Here is a 19,674-nt window from a genome sequence, read left to right on the forward strand (position 1 = left end):
AAAATCGTTGCTCGTTGACACGTTGTTCATTTCCTTAATATCGCTGCTGCAGGTACGATGTTGTTCGTCGCTCCTGTGGCAGCACACATCGCTATGTGTGACACCACAGGAACGACGAACATCTCCTTACCTGCATCTACCGGCAATGCGGAAGGAAGGAAGTGGGAGGGATGTTACGTCCCGCTCATCTCCGCCCCTCCTCTGCTATTGGATGGCTGCCGTGTGACGCAGGGAAGGTAAGTACGTGTGACAGGTGTAAGCGATGTTGTGCGCCACGGGCAGTGATTTGCCCGTGTTGCACAACTGACAGGGGCAAGTACGCTCGCTTGCGATATCGATACCGATATCGCAGCGTGTAAAGTACCCTTTAGGGAAAACCTCATGCCAACCTAACACAAAACAGAAGAAGGGTGTAGGAAAGGCAAATGAGAAAACCCAAAGAAATACAACAGTGGTCTAAGCCTACAAGCAAAATCCTTTAGCAGCAGGGCAGAAAATATAGCCAGCAGAGAAGGCTGGTGCAAGGTGGGTATAAATATGCCCAGCCGGGTTGTAATAGGACATAGACAAAATGGCAATATAAGAACAGCTGACTAGCAGACTCATTTTGGAACTGTTTTCCTTTCTGTGCTCCGGGCCCTAATTTAGAGCAAACACTTGTGATCGTTTAATATAACAGTCATACTGTAGAAGTAAATATTTACCACTTTACCTCTTATGAACCTCTTATGTTATATAACTTCAGAATGACCCTAAATGAAAACATTTTTACAGGAGATGCATTTTGTTGCCATTCTGAAATTATTGCAAAAAAAGTAGCTAAATAATTTTCATTACTAATCTACTGCAGATTCTAAGTTAATTCTAAAAGCACCGTCTAACGACGCACATCTGGTATCGTTAGCGACGTCGTTGCGTGTGACACCAACAAACGGCCGTTAACGATGGAAAATACTCACCAAATCGTCCATCGTTGACACGTCTTTCATTTTCAAAAAATTGTTGATTGTTGAGGATGCAAGTTGTTCGTCGTTCCCGAGGCAGCACACATTGCTACGTGTGACACCTCGGGAACGATGAACTACAGCTTACCTGCGTCCGCCGGCAATGAGGAAGGAAGGAGGTGGGTGGGATGTTACAGCCGCTCATCTCCGCTCCTCCGCTTCTATTGGGCGGCCGCTTGGTGATGCCGCTGTGACGTCGCACAAACCGCCCCCTTAGAAAGGAGGCGGTCCGCCGGCAACAGTGGCGTCGCTAGGCAGGTAAGTCCGTGTGACGGCTCCTAACGATATTGTGCGCCACGGGCAGTGATTTGCCTGTGACACACAAATGACGGGGGCGGGTACGCTCGCTAGCGATATCGCTGCGTGTGACGGGGCCTTAAGTTATTGTGATCAGCATAAATGAGTACACCCAAACACATTTATCAAAAAACCTTTAGTTTCCTCTTAAGGGGGCTTTACATGGTAGCGATATCGCTAGCAATTTCTAGCGATAGCGACCGTGTAAGTACCCGCCCCGTTGCGCATGCGATTGTTTGTGATCGCTGCCGTAGCAAACATTATCGCTACGCAGCGTCACACATACTTACCTGGTCGGCGGCGTCGCTGTGACTGCCGAACAATCCCTCCTTCAAGGGGGAGGGACGTTCGGCATCACAGTGACGTCACCGCAACGTCACTAAGCGGCCGGCCAATCAAAGCAGAGGGGCGGAGATGAGCAGGACGTAACATCCCGCCCACCTCCTTCCTTCCTCATTGGGGCTGGCGGCAGGTAAGGAGATGTTCCTCGCTCATGCGGTGTCACACATAGCGATGTGTGCTGCCGCATGAGTGATGAACCACAACGCTAAACAACCCTTACCGATTTTTGGTTTTGGGACGACCTCTCCATGGTGAACGATTTTCACCATTTTTGAGGTCGCCTAAGGTCGCTGGTAAGTATTACACGCTGCGATATCGTTAATGACGCCGGATGTGCGTCACTAACAACTTGACCCCGGCGACCAATCATTAACGATATCGCAGCGTGTAAAGCCCCCTTTAGAATCAACAGTACTGTTACTCTCACTAATGTTGGTCATTGATTGCAAACAAGATTTGCTATTTTGCACAGCCCCCAAAAACTCATTTTCCTAACATTTATTTAAGACCATGTTGCAAAAATGAGTACACTCCAATGATAGTCTTAGGAGCAGTGCTAAGGTTTAGATCCCTGACATCATGTTCTTGTTGTTGTTGTTCATGTTGTTATTTTTGGAATATCTGTGCTGGTGTCTGCTTTCCTGCTAGGCGGCACCATTCCTTTATTGTCGGTGAGGCATGGCAGCATCAGTACTTTGTTATTCCTAGAACTTTTGGTGTCATTAGATCAGGGTAATCTGTGGGTAATTGTCTGGTTTTGATTACTCCTCTCTGAGAGCCTTGGACAGGGCTGTCTGCTATTTAAGCCTCTGGTGTCTGACTTCCACTACCAATCAGTTAGTTATACTACCTGACTTGTGTTAGTCCTTGATTTTGCTGTTTTTCTAGTTCCTTCTGGTTTCTGACCTTGATGTGTGCATTTTGTCATCTTCTTGTTTTACAATTCAGTTCCTGACGTGACCTCTTGGTTTTGACCCTGCTTGACTACCCTTCCTGCCTATATTTTTTTTTCCTCTGGATAGTAGCCATTCTGTGGAAGTAATCCACTGAACCCCGTTGTAACACCACATTCCCGTACAGGGGTTAAAAGGTGCAGGTCATGGTTCCTCAGGATTCTGCGATATGGTGTGGCTTGTGCCAAGTCTGTCCAAGGTAGCCTTTTTGAACCTGTTACCTCTAACAGACAACACAGTTGTCCTCTAATGTAGGGTGTGTGGATGCTTTACAAAACAAAGATATGTCAAAGCTAATCCTTGCAATGCTGAGCAAAGATGTCACTAGTCTTTCATAGTGACAAGCTACCAGTGCAGGAAGCCCTGAAAATTAAACAAATGACTATAATTCATAATCTGTGATACTACACAGGTATCAGAAGTAATGTTTCATTTTAGCAACATTTAAAATATGGACTTTACAATAACAAATACAATTGTGGGTCTTTAAAACATACTATGTATTTGCTATCTCTATTATCCATGGAGTTATCTAAAGACTAGAGATGAGTAAACCTGATGTTTGGTGTTTGGATTTTGGGTCCATCACCAACTTTACACAAAAAAAACAAAGTTCGGGTTCGGAGTCCAGGTGCTTTACATATGCTGAACACCCACGCGAGCATTGCTGGGCTCAGGTACGCTTGGTACTCATCCCAGTGTGAACCGCTTGCACTGGGGGTAACAATAGTATGATCTAATGTAGTGTGCACCCCCCAAAAAATGGAAAAGTGTTTTGCTTATGGCTGGTTGCATGTGGGTGGAGACCCGAACTACCAATCAGTGAGTTCCATTGGGGTTTGGGTAAAGTGTGAACCTATAGAGGGTTGGTTTGGCTGCACCCGTTGATCCGAGCTTCCACAGACTCATGCATCTTTACGAAAGACTGTATTTATACAGAAAGAAGTTTCCAAAAGGAAATAGGCGAACAAGTCAACGACACTAGATGAAGATGAATAGACTGGAACTACTTCTTTTTAGATTTCGGGTAGTTTATAATTAAGTATATGTATCTGAATATCAGTTAAAGTCTCTCATAATAACATATATATAACTTATACTATTGAATATGTACTGGATAAAAATAATTAGCCATTGATATTTTATTATTCATTGGCAATAAATTGCATCCCTAGCGGATGAAAAGTTAGCAATTTTCAAATTTTAAATGTTTATTCCCTTAACTCAGATAGACATAACACTCAAAAAAAGTTAATAAAAAATGATTAAGACATGTTTACTTACCATCAGCATCATTTTTCAAAATCTTTATTTTTATTAGGATGTTAGAAGGGTTAAAATTTTAGCAGCAATTTCTCGAGGAAATTTATAAAACATTTTTTTACGGATTTCTCAGTTTAAAAAAGTGACTTTATATTTATATTGCACATTCACCCAAAGTTACACTATTTTAAAAACAGCACCCCTCAAAATACTCAAAACTGCTGTCAGGAAATTTGTTAAAAAAAAATAAAATAAATTTTTTTCAAGAAAATGATGCTTTGGCCCCAAATATTAATTTTTTGCAAGAGATGATGTCACGGTCGTCTCCCTGTTTTTCGAGACTAGTGACAGCCTCTCATCCCTATCGGGTTATCCACATCTACATGTGATTTTGTTTCCTTTGGTACCTAAATGGTTAATGTCAGTTGTCCTGCTGGCAGCTTCTCCAGCAGTCTCTACCTAAGTGTGTCAGCTGTAGTAGCTCTGTGGTCACGCCCTTAAGGTTTAAATAGAGGTGTTACCCAGCAATCTCTGCTGAAGATACAAAGCCATTTGTTCTCGTGCCACAATGGTGGAAGGACCTGTAAAGACTTTTTCCTGCATTTGGACTTTATCCTTTGTTGTTTTCCCTTGTTTGTCTTTTCTTTCCCTGTGTGTATTATTGCAGAGGTGGAGCTAGCGTCCCTCACCTGCCAACACACTAGCCAGGGTTTTTCTTAGGGGCTCAGGTAACTGTTCGGCAACAGTTAGTTGAGGAGACTGTATAGGGCCTGGCTAGGAATGTAGGGTCAGCGGCAGGGGAGTGCAGGAGGTACCCACCTACCCCTATCACTAAAGCTAGGGCTCACTGTTGTTGTTGTTGCGTCCCCGGTGTTCCCCCCTACCTGTTGTACTGTTGTTTGTATTTTTGTTGTGTGTCCAAAAATCGGTTGGTATGAATGCATCCGCCATGTGTCAAAGCGTGACAGATGATGGGAGAAAATGGACCCTGCAATTTGTTTTGCAATTTCTCCTGCACATGACTATTTGCATTATGTGTAGTTAAGATAGATTGCTTAGGCACGTAACAGGGTTTGGAAAGGAAAGAGCGCTATTGATAGCAAATTTGGCTGGAATTGAGTGGGGTTTGTCATGTCTCATTTACAGAGTCCCTGAGGGGTGAAAACTTACAAACCTCAGACACGTGACCCAAGTTTGGAACCTCCACACTTCAAGGAATTAATCTAGGTTTGTGGTGCGCATATAGAACTCCCCCCAGTGCTTTACAAAACTTTATAACATTGCGCTGTGAAAATGAAAGTTGTTGTTTTTCCAGTAAAACATTGTTTTAGCGCCAATTCTATAATATAAACTAATAAGAGAGAATGGACCCCATAACTTATTATGCAATTTCATGCAAATATACTGATACCCTCTATATGTTTGGAAATTACTATTTGGGCTCATGGCGTGGCTTGGAAAGGAAGGAGCGCTATTTGAATTTTAAAGCACAATTTTGGAATATTGCAGACATTATGTTGCATTTGTGGAGCCACTGAGGTACGAAAACTCCCATAAATGTTCTCATTTTGGAAACTGTTCCCCTCAAGGAATTCATCTACTGGTGTGGTGAGCATTTTTATGAGCTGAAGAGAACTCATCCACTTTAACCTCAATGTGACCATTCTATCTCCCGGCTCATCAATGTACTGAACAAACAATTTTGCATTAAAGAGACCATATTTTATCAGAATCCAACAAATCTTTCATGACATCTACAGACACAGCATTAGAGGAAACTGGTATATGTGCACAAAAAAATCTGTAGGGGATAACATGGTTGTTTCTACAAGCTTAGGCACCTCATGTTCCATGGAATGTTTCTGCTTTGCTGGGCTTATGTGAACATGGTGGTTACCCAGGGTGCGGTCCTCCATATTCCTGGTGGCGACATTTTCATTGTCTAAGCTCCTCATCATCATATTGTTCCCTCTGGATTATCTAGGTATTGATGGGATTCTTCTTGGGATTGAGAGTTTGCCCATACTGCAGCTAAATCTCCATCTTCAGTTGTGACTATGAATGATGGTTCGGATGCTAGGCCATGGGGGCTCTACACTCCTTCACCAGAGAAAGTCAATAAATGTGTATGTCTTCGGGCAGGGTGTCTGACACTTACTATATTCTTCAGGCTGGTCTTCATCATGCCACAGTTGGTCCCCAGTGTAGACATAGTGGTCAAACACATGACATGATAGTTTTCTTGGCAAACCAAACTTGAACAGGTTATTCTTTCCACCAATATGACATACATGGCCTCACTCTTGATGGTTCTGTGGTACTGTATTTTGTGGTGTTTTCACTCGACCTATCCCCTCTATCTAGGAACCAGTCCACAAGCTGCCAGGCACCTTGTGTCTCCATTCCCTGAAACGTCTCACTGCTGGCCGCTTCTGGGCCCCGACGGCTGTCTAGTCTTACAACTTCTTTTCCCACCAGATTGAGTTGTAGGCTCCAGACCTTTCAGAGGTTGCCTCAGGGTTACCTGACTGGCCCTTACTCCATGCCATGTCTTTACTCATTTAAGAGGTATGATTCTGCACTTCTTATACCACTGAGTTCTCTGCACTAGGTAGTTAAGATCCAAGAGGGTGGAATGAGCCAAAGTTCCAAAAGCTGCAGCCATCGGTTCATTGGCTGTTAAGCAGAGTTGCAGAACAGCAAGGATCTTGTGGCGCCCCTGACCTGGTCAGGCACCACTGAGTACTGCACCCATGCTGGGGGCAGTGCAATACAGGTAATCCAGAAGGCTGACCGAGGTGTGACTACACAGGCGCATAGTAATCAGGTCTCACACATCTACCTTTGGGAGGACTCTTGAGAGATTCCAGGAGGGGGCGTGGCATCCATGTCCACTCAAGGGGTATGGTGGAGAGCCTGGATGCTAGGTGGCATAGGCAGGCACAGTGGGGAGAGGACGTAGAGAGGAGTCGGGAAGTGGAGCTCAGAGAGAGCAGACGTGCAGGACCCACAAGTGAGCCAGTTTAGTGTGCAGCTCAGGGAGAGCAGACATGAGGAGCAGACCCTGGGGCTGTGGCAGTCTAACAGCATCCGCGCAGTGACTACCGACGGGGAGATCGGTCGCCTGGTAGTGCCACCCGAAATCCACCCATGGCTAGAGAGAGCAAAGGGGTGGCAGAGTAAGGGGACTGCCAGGGAGGTACCAGGCCCGCAAGGGTAACAGGTCCCAGTGCAGAGATAGATTCACCTTTCTTCTGCCAAACCTGCCTAGGGGGCACGTCAAACCTCCAAGACAACACCACAGAGTCCGCAGCCACGTAGCAAAGAGAGGGCCCATAGTTCACAGGAGGCAAGCAGCCGGAGTGACCTGGTCCAGGCTACAAGCAAACGGGCTGAAACGAGGGGAGAACAGGCAGCAGCAACTTCCCTGGGTGACCCCCGTAGGGACTTCAAGTCGTGGTCACCACAAAAACACAAAGGGTTAAGGAAGGTGAGTTGGTAGTCACCCTCATCAGCCAGCTGGAAGGATACCTGGTTCCAGCCTGGTTCATCCCAGCTACGCCGGGTTACTCACCCTGCCACCTAATGTGAGTAAAACCCCTGAAAGACATTCTGCTTCTGTGTTTGAGTCATTCTGCGCCTTGTGGTTCCACACACTTACACAGGACCCTGGGGCTTGCCTCACTCTCGGGAGGCCACTACAACTGACTGCACCCACCATCAGCCCCAGGCACCCCTTAATCTGCAGTGGCGGTCACCCTGACCGCAATACCGAGAGTGGCAACACGAAACTCCTAAAAGAAGGTTCCCTACCTGTGCCCAAACTGTTCCTCCACGTGGAGTCAACAATCTAACTTCAAAGATGTCTGAAAAGGCAGACAATCTTTCTTAGGCCCCCTTCACACGGCTGTGCAAAAAACAAACATTTTGCAAGGTTCATTGTGGAATTCTGTGGGCCCTGCATTTGTCAGTGTTTGTCATTAGTGTGCTGTCCATATACTATCCATGTGACATACGGATAGCACATGGGCACATAAACTTGTATACTTACTTGTCTCCGGCACCGCTGTCTTAGGCGCTGGTGTCACACTTGCTTCTGGGTCCGCAGTCTGTGCAGTGAATATTCATGAGGCAAAATGAGCAGGACCCAGAACCAACAGCAGCGTTGGACACAGCAGCGCCTGAGACAGGTGAGTATAAAAATCAATTTAATTTCAGTGAAGTGTCCTCTGATACATGTCACACTGATGTCACACAGATCACCTAAGTGTGCGGTCTGTGTGCCATCTGTGCTGCCGACCAAAAATGGACATGCGTGTGCTCCACACGACACGCGGTCCATGTCAAAACTCGAATGTGAGAACTAATCCATTGAATTTAATAGGTCTATATGTGTCTTGCTCTCCGGTATGTGTGGAAATGGAAACCAAACGTACCGGAGATATGGATGTGTGAAGAAGGCCTAAAGAGGTGTAGCTAAGCATGGAGAACAGTTCTATAGAAGAGAACGAATTCCTGACCAAATCAATAGCTGTTGTGGACATCAGCCTCTGAAGGAGAATTGCCCTGGTTCCCAGTGGCACTCAGCTGCTGTGGATGCAGAGGAAACTGAGAGATAAGTCGCCCATAGAAAACATAGGAGCCATGCCATGCTGCATGTAATGAAGTGTAGAAAAGGTAAACAGGGATTCTGGAGGTCCAACAGGGTGTTGCAACCCCATGTGGAGTAAAACGAGAGGCATGTAGACCAGTTGTCAAGGTTTAGAAGCAGATCCTTTGGACTGTCGTGGAACATACCACACAGAATTCCCTGTATAATCCTACTTATATCTGTCTCTGCTGCTTTTAAGAGATGTGCCATTGTGGTAATCAGAGTTGTAATTACCAAAAGTCTCTCTGTTACTAGAGACTTATGACAGGATCTGGGCCAGAGTCTCTCCTTGCCGTCTGAGACTCCTCATATTAAATGTATTCCCTTTCCTTTGGTGCTGAAAGGGTTAATGTCAGTTTTGCTTTCCAGCAGCTTCTGACTACTGGCCTCAGGTGTTTCCGGTTGGTGACCATTCCCTTCCTCTCTATATAATCACATCTCCCAAAAGAGAGCGCCGGTTATTCTGAATCCATTCTGTAGTTAGGCTTTAAAGTGGAAGGAGCTGCTGGACCCTTTGTTGCTGTGAAGCAGTTTAGGCTGCAGTCCTGGTGTTTGACTGCAGCTGTGAAGCTGAGCTTTATCCTTTTATTGTTTCCACTGTCTGTCGTACCTTCCCTTCATGTTTTATTAGTGCAGTGGTGGGACTAGTGATGCTTACCTGCCAGCTCACTAGCCAAGGTTATTACAGGGTCTCTCAGGGTTTCAGAAATTCTGCTCAGTGACTTATGTGGAACCTGTATAGAGACTGGCTATGAGTGCAGAGTGCAGCTGCAGTTGAGTGCAGGAAGTGTCCCATCTTCCCTCTCACTTACACCAGAGCCTATCATTGTTATAGTGTCCCCAGTGTACCACTTGTTTGTTGTGGTGAAGCCCCTTTTTGTTGTGTGTCTTGCCTCATGCTGGACCTCCCCCCATGTCCATGCATGACACTACCATATGCCAATCTGAGCCTGCTGCTTTAAATTTATGACTGTTTCACACCACTGCTGCCACTCCTGTTTCCTCTCTACACCATTGACCATCCATCCATGAAGGAACAGTGATTGTGGTGGACTCCTACACATTCGTCGTCGATGTACCCACCACTGCATTAGCATAGTACACCAAGTATCTGGGATTTTCCAACCACCGATGACATTGAGGATCCAACCCATGTCCGATTTACTGGGTTCCTGCACACAGAATGTCGTTTTGGAGTCACAAACAATATGTGAACCTTTAGAAGTGCCCTCAGAGTAATCAGACAAATTTAGTTCACTCATTTTTTTTATTAGGCAGTATTAGTTGCTTGACAGTAAAATACAATCTCCCTTTTGCAGGGGGCTATGGAAAACCCTTCATAATGAAAGAAAATTGAAATAAATGATGTAATGATATAAGTATGCCACAATCATAGTGTAGGGTTTGTTGTACAATATGTAGATGCTTGCTTCATATCTTCTTCAACTCTTCTTGCCCTCCATTGGGAATGAAAGTGATGATGTCCGATCCATTCATTGACCTGACTACTAAGAGCACTGATTGGCTGCAGTGTTAAGTGACTGATGGATGGGACGTCAACGCTTCCAATCCTGGCAGATGTAGAGGGGTTCCGAGAAGTAACCAACTCTTCCATCATCAGATATAAGCTAGACAAAACAATCACTGATCTCAGGGAGACCAGCCAGAGAAAACACTGCCGGCAGCCAGCGAAGGCGCTCAACACAGTGAAATCCTAGGTGCATTGCCCCCTGGGAAGTATGCAAATCAAAAAGGTCTATGGAGCCTATGTTAGGAGTCTCTACACGGAAAATAGCCAGATATCCCTCCGGGAAGGAGCTAGCCAAGGAGTGGCTCTTTTTAGGAGACCACCATAACCACCATATTAAGTGGCCCCTTAAGTCAATATGCAGCTCTTGATGAATTTAAAGATATGACAAGGGAAATACCAGGGCCAGGGATCCATCATGTAAATCAAAAAGGTCCATGGAGCCTCTGTTAGGAGTCTCGACACGGAAAATAGCCAGATATCCCTCAGGGAAGGACCTAGCCAACTCCACAATGATGGGTCTACTAGGCATAGCTCCCACATAGCCATAATCCTACTCCACACTGATGAGGGGTAATACCCCGAAACAGCTGTCTATGGATGGATCCCTGGCCTTGGTATTTCCCTTGTCATATCGTTAAACTTGTCAAGAGCTGGATATTGACTAAAAGGGCCACCTAATATGGTGGTTATGGTGGTCTCCTAAAAAGAGCCTCTCCTTGGCTAGGTCCTTCCCGGAGGAATATCTGGCTATTTTCCGTGTAGAGACTCCTAACAGAGGCTCCAAGGACCTTTTTGATTTGCATCATCAGATATAAGATGAGTCCTTAAAGGCTCGATAAAGAAGGGTTCAGTGGCTGTATAACCTTACTCCATCATTTCATAAAGCAGTTTAGGTTGAAGAAGATCCGTCTTCAGATCAGAAGTGGCCATTGTTTGTTCTTATTTTATTCCTGCTGCTCCCTAAGTGTTTGTTTAATCTGCAATATGGTTCCAGCGATAAGGAGCTTTTCATTTGATGCAAATTTTTATTGTCATTACCAAGGAAACATGGATTACAGGGTAAAAAGGCAGAGGGGTTTAAAGACACGCCCACAGAGAATCCTGAGCCACACCCCCTTGGTAAATATAAAAAAATAGTCCAAATTAAAAAGGCATGTATTTCTGGAACTGTCTGGTGGATTTCATAAGAGCAAAAATTGCTGTAATCCGGGTAGCAACAGGAATAAAATAGGAAAATCTTTTCTTGCACCTGAAGATAGGTCCTCTGTAAGGCTATGTTCACACTTTGTGCTTATGCTGCATTTTTTCATGAGTTTTATGCAAATTTGTTATGCTTCTTGTGTAGGAAACTAACTTTATTAAGCATGTACAAATGACATAAAAAGGCAGCCAAAAAAACACACAACAAACACAGCAAAACATGCTTTTTTACTACCAAGAGAGCAGGTTTTTTGCTGCAGAAAAAAGCAGCAGAAATGGAACGTGTGAACACAGCCTTAAAGGGAACGTATCAGGTGCAATATGCAGCCAGTACCACGAGCAGGTCTGGGTGCATATTGCTAATCCCTGCTTAACCATCTCTGTATACAGTAGCATAAATAAAGAGATCTTTAGAAAAAGTATTTCTAAAGATCCTTTATCATATGCTAATGAGCAAGGGGACTAGTCGCATGAGCGATATTTCCCCCGACTAGTCCGTCCTCTTAGTATGTTAGCACGCACACAGGAGTGTACTAACATGCTATTCAATGCAGTGTCACCAGTGTTCGCTGTGACCGCGCTTCTGAATACCTGGCACTTCTGGTCATGCACAGTATGAAGCCGGGTGTACGCGTCCCGGCTTCAGACAGACTTAGTGCGCATGACCAGAACTGATGGGACATTCAGCTCAACAATCATGGCGGACAACAGGTACGCGTGTCATCGCTGGTGATGCTGCATTGAATAGCATGTTAGTACACTCCTGTGGGCCTGCTAACATACTAAGAGGACGGACTAGTTGGGGGATATAACACCCTCAGGACTAGTCCTTGACCACATTAGCATATCATAAAGGAGCTTTCGAACTACGTTTTCTATAGATCTCTTTATCTATGCTACTGTATACAGGGACGGTTACCCAGGATTAGCAATATGCACCCAGAATTGCTCGTGGTGCTGGGTGCATCTTGCACCTGACGGGTTCCCTTTAAGGTTGTTGGTGAGCACGTTTCCCTTGGGCAGCCGGTAAGGAACACTGCCTGGGCCACACTAAAATATGTCTCCACTCCATGTAGTTTTAGTTGTCTTTAGTGTTATTATGTGAAACTCTACAAATCATTCTATCTTCGTTATCACAGAACATTCAATTCACACAAAAAATCATCAGAATTAATGAAAATAATCAACTTTTGTGTCTGTAGAAGCTATAACAAGAATCTATTGAGTGCGCTGATTAAAGGATTATATGAAGCGTCTTTCCTGCATTCTCATCATTGCCCCATGGATCCGTTCTCAGGCTAATTTTGTGAGAAGCCACTGTGAAAAAAACCCAAGATAAATTAGGAAACACATTGCATTAGAGGTAGAGACAGAATCCCCTCCGGATCAATGCCAATCAACAATTCAGTCCACCAGGGGGCTCAGTGACGATGTGGGGTCATCTATTGTGTGAGTGCTAGGTACCATGTTATCTCCTCTATGTACAGGTTCATTGTAACCCTTTCTGTGATGATAATAGTTAGTTACATAGTTACTTAGGTTGAATAAAGACCTAGGTCCATCTAGTTCAACCTTCCTCTAACAGTTCTACATTTGGTCACTAAATCATTTATAACCAACAATGTTTTGTGTACTGAGGAAATCATCCAGCCCTGATATAAAAGCTGTTATAGTGTCTGCCATTACTACCTCTTGTGGTAGGGCATTCCACAGTCTGACTGCTCTAACTGTAAAGAACCCTTTCCTATTTAGCTGCCGGAATCACTTTTCTTCCACTCGCAGTGAGTGCCCCCTGGTCCTTAGTACTGTCTTTGGAAGAAATGTCATGTGCCAGTCCTTTATATTGACCACACATGCATTTATACATATAAATGAGATCTCCTCTGAGACGTCTTTTTTCTAAGCTAAACATATCTAACTTTTTCATCCTCTCATCATATGGGCGGCCTCCATTCCTTGTAGTAGTCTAGTCGCCACCGCCTTTGAACTGACTCTAACTTCTGAATGTCCGTTTTAAAATGTGGAGCCCAAAACTGGATCCCGTATTCCAGATGTGGCCTTACAAGTGATTTATAGAGGGGTAACAATATGTCGGGATCACGGGATCTAATCTCTTTTTATACACCCTAGAATCTTGTTTGCTTTAGCAGCTGCTGCCTGACATTGAGTGCTGCTGCTCAGCTTATTTGTAATGAGAATACCCAAGTCCTTCTCCTGTTCTGTAGTCCCGAGTTTACTTCCATTTAATGTATACGCAGCTATAGGATTTCTCCGTCCTAGGTGCATTACTTTACATTTATCAACATTAAATCTCATTTGCCAAGTATCTGCCCATTCTGACATCTTATTCTTGTCTTTTTGTAATATTGTACTATCAAGGTCAGTTTTTAATATCCTACAGTCATATGAAAAAGTTTGGGCACCCCTATTAATGTTAACCTTTTTTCTTTATAACAATTTGGGTTTTTGCAGCAGCTATTTCAGTTTCATATATCTAATAACTGATAGACTCAGTAATATTTCTGGATTGAAATGAGGTTTATTGTACTAACAGAAAATGTGCAATCCGCATTTAAACAAAATTTGACTGGTGCAAAAGTATGGGCACCCTTATCAATTTCTTGATTTGAACACTCCTAACTACTTTTTACTGACTTACTAAAGCACTAAATTGGAATCTCCTATGAAGAGTGGCATCATGGGCTCCTCAAAACAACTCTCAAATGATCTGAAAACAAAGATTATTCAACATAGTTGTTCAGGGGAAGGTACAAAAAGTTGTCTCAGAGATTTAAACTGTCAGTTTCCACTGTGAGAAACATAGTAAGGAAATGGAAGAACACAGGTACAGTTCTTGTTAAGCCCAGAAGTGGCAGGCCAAGAAAAATATCAGAAAGGCAGAGAAGAAGAATGGTGAGAACAGTCAAGGACAATCCACAGACCACCTCCAAAGACCTGCAGCATCATCTTGCTGCAGATGGCGTCAATGTGCATCGGTCAACAATGCAGCGCACGTTGCACAAGGAGAAGCTGTATGGGAGAGTGATGTGAAAGAAGCCGTTTCTGCAAGCATGCCACAAACAGAGTCGCCTGAGGTATGCAAAAGCACATTTGGACAAGCCAGTTACATTTTGGAAGAAGGTCCTGTGGACTGATGAAACAAAGATTGAGTTGTTTGGTCATACAAAAATGCGTTATGCATGGAGGCAAAAAAACACGGCATTCCAAGAAAAGCACTTGCTACCCGCAGTAAAATTTGGTAGAGGTTCCATCATGCTTTGGGGCTGTGTGGCCAATGCCGGCACTGGGAATCTTGTTAAAGTTGTGGGTCGCATGGATTCAACTCAGTATCAGCAGATTCTTGACAATAATGTGCAAGAATCAGTGACGAAGTTTAAAGTTACGGAGGGGATGTATATTTCAGCAAGACAATGATCCAAAACACCGCTCCAAATCTACTCAGGCATTCATGCAGAGGAACAATTACAATGTTCTGGAATGGCCATCCCAGTCCCCAGACCTGAATATCATTGAACATCTGTGGGATGATTTGAAGCGTGCTGTCCATGCTCGGCGACCATCAAACTTAACTGAACTGGAAGTGTTTTGTAAACAGGAATGGTCAAATATACCTTCATCCAGGATCCAGGAACTCATTAAAAGCTACAGGAAGCGACTAGAGGCTGTGATTTTTGCAAAAGGAGGATCTACAAAATATTAATGTAACTTTTATGTTGAGGTGCCCATACTTTTGCACCGGTCAAATTTTGTTTAATTGCGGATTGCACATTTTCTGTTAGTACAATAAACCTCATTTCAATCCAGAAATATTACTCAGTCCATCAGTTATTAGATAGATGAAACTGAAATAGCAAAAACCCAAATTGTTGTAAAGAAAAAAGGTTAACATTAATAGGGGTGCCCACATTTTTTCATATGACTGTACATAGTTTGGTGTCATCAGCAAAGACTGACACTTTACTATCAATCCCATTGAGACTGCTGAAAAATGATCTGTAAGTATGAGGCTGAATTTAGGCTTAGTGGTTAATGGGAAATTAAATTTCAATATTTTTTTTTATATTGTTAAACGTATGAAAAATTAAATAAACAAATTTGATCCAATGTCTTATTCCATCTCATAGGCAGCCAGTGTGTGTGGGGGGGACAGAACAGCAGAGCTGACAGCAAGACACCTGCAAATATGTTTGTGAGACAAAGTTCCCTTCTGTTGTACTGCGCTGGTTGCGATCTCTCTGCAGAACTGTGTGAGATTATGAGATCTGAGTAGATAATCACAACACTTCTGTAGGTGGTGCACAAGTAGATTCCTAACCCATCATTGATGAGACTAAAGGGGGCTTTACACGCAGTGACATCGCTAGCAATGTCGCTAGAGATCACACCCGCCCACATCGTTTGTGCATCACGGGCAAATCGCTGCCCATGGCGCACAATATCGCTAGAACACATCACACATACTTACCTTCCTAGCTACGTCGCTGTGGGCGGAGAACAACCTCTTTTTTAAGGGGGAGGTTCGTGCGCTGTCACAGCAACGTCACACAGCGGCCCACCAATAGAAGTGGAGGGGCGGAGATGAGCCGCATTAATGACACGCCCACCTCGTTGCCGGAGGACGTAAGAACGCTGTTGTTAGCCATTCCTGGGGTGTCACACATAGCGATGTGTGCTGCCTCAGGAACGACGAACAACCTGCGTCCAGCACCAGCAACGATATTTTGAAAATGAACGACGTGTCAACGATCAACGATTAAGTGAGTATTTTTGATCGTTAGCGGTCGCTCGGAAGTGTCACACGCAACGACGTTGCTAACAAGGCCGGATGTGCGTCATGAATTCCGTGACCCCAGCGATATCAAGTTAGCGATGTCGTTGCGTGTAAAGCGGCCTTAAATCTTGGCCCTCAGATATGGTGATAAAGTGGTTGATTTATTGAAAGAACTGAAGGATCAGCACAGACGATTCGGTCATAACAGATCTTCATCAGTGTGGCCTTAACCGCTGTGTTAAGCTTGCGCTAGCTTAACACAGCATTTGATACCGCAATTTCAGATAGCGCTGGCTACAGCTCCAAGAGATCCTGAGGACCACAGTAAAGGCACACTGATGAAGGTCTGTTATGACCGAAACGTCTGTGCTGATCCTTTAGGGGCACTTTGCACACTACGACATCACAAGCCAATGCTGCAATGCCGAGCATGATAGTCCCCGCCCCCGTCACAGCTGCGATATCATGGTGATAGCTGCCGTAGCGAACATTATCGCTACGGCAGCTTCACATGCACTCACCTGCCCTGCGACGTCACTCTGGCCGGCGAACCGCCTCCTTCCTAAGGGGGCGGGTCATGCGGCATCATAGCGACGTCACACGGCAGGCGGCCAATAGAAGTGGAGGGGCGGAGATGAGCGGGACGTAAACATCCCGCCCACCTCCTTCCTTCCGCATAGCCGGCCAGGACACAGGTTGGAGATGTTCCTCGCTCCTGCGGCTTCACACACAGCTATGTGTGCTGCCACAGGAATGAGGAACAACATCGTAACATCGGTCTTTCCCAATTCATGGAAATGACCGACGCTACACCGATCATACGATTACGACGCGTTTGTGCTCGTTAATCGTATCAAAAATGCTTTACACACTACGATATCGAGAGCGATGCCGGAAGTGCATCATTTTCGATTTGACCCCACCAACATTGCACCTGCGATGTCGTAGTGTGCAAAGTGCCCCTTAGTTCTTTCATTAGATCAACCTCTTTACCACTTTATTGCCTTATCTGAGTACCAAGTTTTATTCTCATCTGATTATGAGAGCAGACTGTCAGTCATTACATGTCTCACTCTGGTAACGCCCCCTTTAAACCTCTGGATGCAGATTCTCGGGAAAATGGATGTCTGGCCAATAAATCCTAATGTTAAAAAAGTTGTATTTACTGGAATAAGACATTAAACAAAAACCTCAGCCAATCCATATCTACCAGAACATTGCATGTAAAATATAGAGAAAAATCCTGATGTGATAAATACTGGATAGGACCAGGGCAAGTCACAGGAATACAGAAAAAAAAACCAGGGACTTATGACCAAAAGACCAATTGCTGAAAAGTAAAACTTTATTGAAAGGGTAGGTGATAGGCGGCACAAGTACAAAGAAGGGCGTAAAGACAATTCCATCACTGACAGATTACAATCAATCAAAAGATATATTAAATAGCCATATACACAGTATAGAATAAATGAATACAAAAACCATATACATAGTATAGAGGATAGTCACCAATTAATACCAGGCATGAGAGTATAATGACTGATTTTACAGCACCAATCAAGAAGCCAGTGAATCATATATATCCCTAAGGTGCTTAAATAGCGACTAAAATGTCATAGATAATGATATGACTGCACTGGATGTGAATGCCTAACTGATAGTTACAGATATAGAACCATTAATCATTAAGGCTAAATAGCCAAGGTGTTGAAATACCTGGGAGTTAAATCTGAAAAGCTACCTGGTGTCGGCGTCCACCCGACACCCGTTTTGGCTGGGAAAGCGTTCCTCACTCCCCCTGATGAAGGCTTTTTCAGCCGAAACGGCCATCGGGTGGACGCCGGCACCAGGTAGCTTTTCAGATTTAACTCCCACGTATGTCAACACCATGGCTATTTAGCCTTAATGATTAATGGTTCTATATCTGTAATGATCAGTTAGGCATTCAAATCCAGTGCAGTCATATTATTATCTATGACATTTTAGTCGCTATTTAAGCACCTTAGGGATATATATGATTAACTGGCTTCTTGACTGGTGCTATAGAATTAGTCATTATACTCTCATGCCTGGTATTAATTGGTGACTATCCTCTATACTATGTATATGGTTTTTCTATTAATTTATTCTATACAGTGTATATGGCTATTTAATATATCTTTTGATTGATTGTAATCTGTCAGGGATGGAATTATCTCTCACTTACCTGTGATTCTCCTGGTGTTTGCGCCCTTCTTTGTACTTGTGCCCTTTGGTCGTAATTCCCCGGTTTTTGTTGGAATAAGACATTGGATGGCAGATATTAAGGTGTCATTTTAATAAAACTTCTATGACCTGCATGCCCATGTAGATGGCTCAGGATGACTGATCCTACTGGACTATTCCCTTTAACAATATTTAATATTCCTTTATACAAAATTATTTTCTGATAACAAATTCCTTTTATGCACGTGACTTTTTCTGCAGCGTTCTTGTAATTCACTATTGTACTTCCTAAGCGCCCTTTGCGCTCCATATTCAGATAATTTTGTACTGTGACTGGTACTCCAACTTCCAGGAATCCAGTTATGGTCAGATGCGACACCACTCTGAATGAACACCAGCGCAACATGGTGTTGTATTAAAGAGAACATGTCACCAGATTTGGGGCCTATAAACTGCGGCCACCATCTGTGGGCTCTTATATACAGCATTCTAACATGCTGTATATAACAGCCCAGGCCGCTGTGTAGAACGTAAAAATGAATTTATAATATTTACTTAAATGGTCACTGCAATGGAGTTGAGTCATATGGGTGTCTCCGTTCTCCGGTCTCGGCGCCTCCTCTTTAAGCCATCTTTGTCGTCATTCTTCTGAAGCCGGGGTGCATGATGCGTCCTACGTCATCCACACTCACCGGCATTGAGGTTTTGCGGGTGTACTTTGATCTGCCCTGAGCAGGGCAGATCAAAGTATTGTAGTGCGCCTGCGCGGGACCGGTGAGTGTGTATGACGTAGGACGAGTCATGCACACAGACTTCAGAAGGAGAGTGAAGATAGCCGAAAGAGTAGGCGCCAGCACTGGGGAATGAAGATGCCCATATGGCCCAAGTCCACTGCAGCGACCGTTTAGGTAAGTATTATAAAGTGATTTTTATGTTCTACACAGCGGCCTGGGCTCTTATATACAGCATGTTAGAATACTGTATATAAGAGCCCGGTGGTGGTGGCCGCAGCTTATAGTCATCAAATCTGGTGAGAGGTTCCCTTTAAGCAGCATGTCCTCTCCCATCCCTTGGTTTAACTTTTTGAATATTCTGTGCCATCATGAATTGTACTAAAGATTGTATTTATACTGTTGAACTGATACCCTCTAATCATTAGTTTAAAGAATAGGAACATTCTTCTAGTAACCCCGTTTTTCCAAGGCTGAACTTTTGGTAATGTTAACTATCTTTAAAACTACTTTTCATAAAATGAATAAAACAAGCATCAAAATCTGTTCTACTCACCTCATCTAAAGACAGACTGATTGATCCACCTTCATTGGGTTTCAACAAGTCAAACATGTCTGTTGGGAAAAGAGAATCAGAGTGAATCAGAATCAGAGTGTGAGACAATATCATCAACTCCTTTTTGTCTGTGTGTAACCACCTTGTCT

The 19,674-nt window shown here is 44.0% G+C and overlaps 1 protein-coding gene across 1 annotated transcript in view; it reads right to left on the reverse strand.

The window, feature by feature from the left end:
* Window positions 1–12,193: 12,193 nt before the first annotated feature.
* LOC142295957 (calpain-8-like) overlaps window positions 12,194–19,674 on the reverse strand; it is a 131,286-nt gene continuing 123,805 nt past the window's right edge. The window contains exons 19-20 of the mRNA XM_075339095.1: window positions 19,526–19,584; window positions 12,194–12,558 (exon numbers count right to left, since the gene is read on the reverse strand). Coding sequence (XP_075195210.1) covers window positions 12,535–12,558; window positions 19,526–19,584 — 83 coding nt within the window. The 3' untranslated portion in view covers window positions 12,194–12,534. The remainder of the gene's footprint in view (window positions 12,559–19,525; window positions 19,585–19,674) is intronic.

The sequence above is a fragment of the Anomaloglossus baeobatrachus genome, chromosome 3, assembly GCF_048569485.1.
Source record: "Anomaloglossus baeobatrachus isolate aAnoBae1 chromosome 3, aAnoBae1.hap1, whole genome shotgun sequence".
Taxonomy (NCBI): Eukaryota; Metazoa; Chordata; class Amphibia; order Anura; family Aromobatidae; genus Anomaloglossus; species Anomaloglossus baeobatrachus.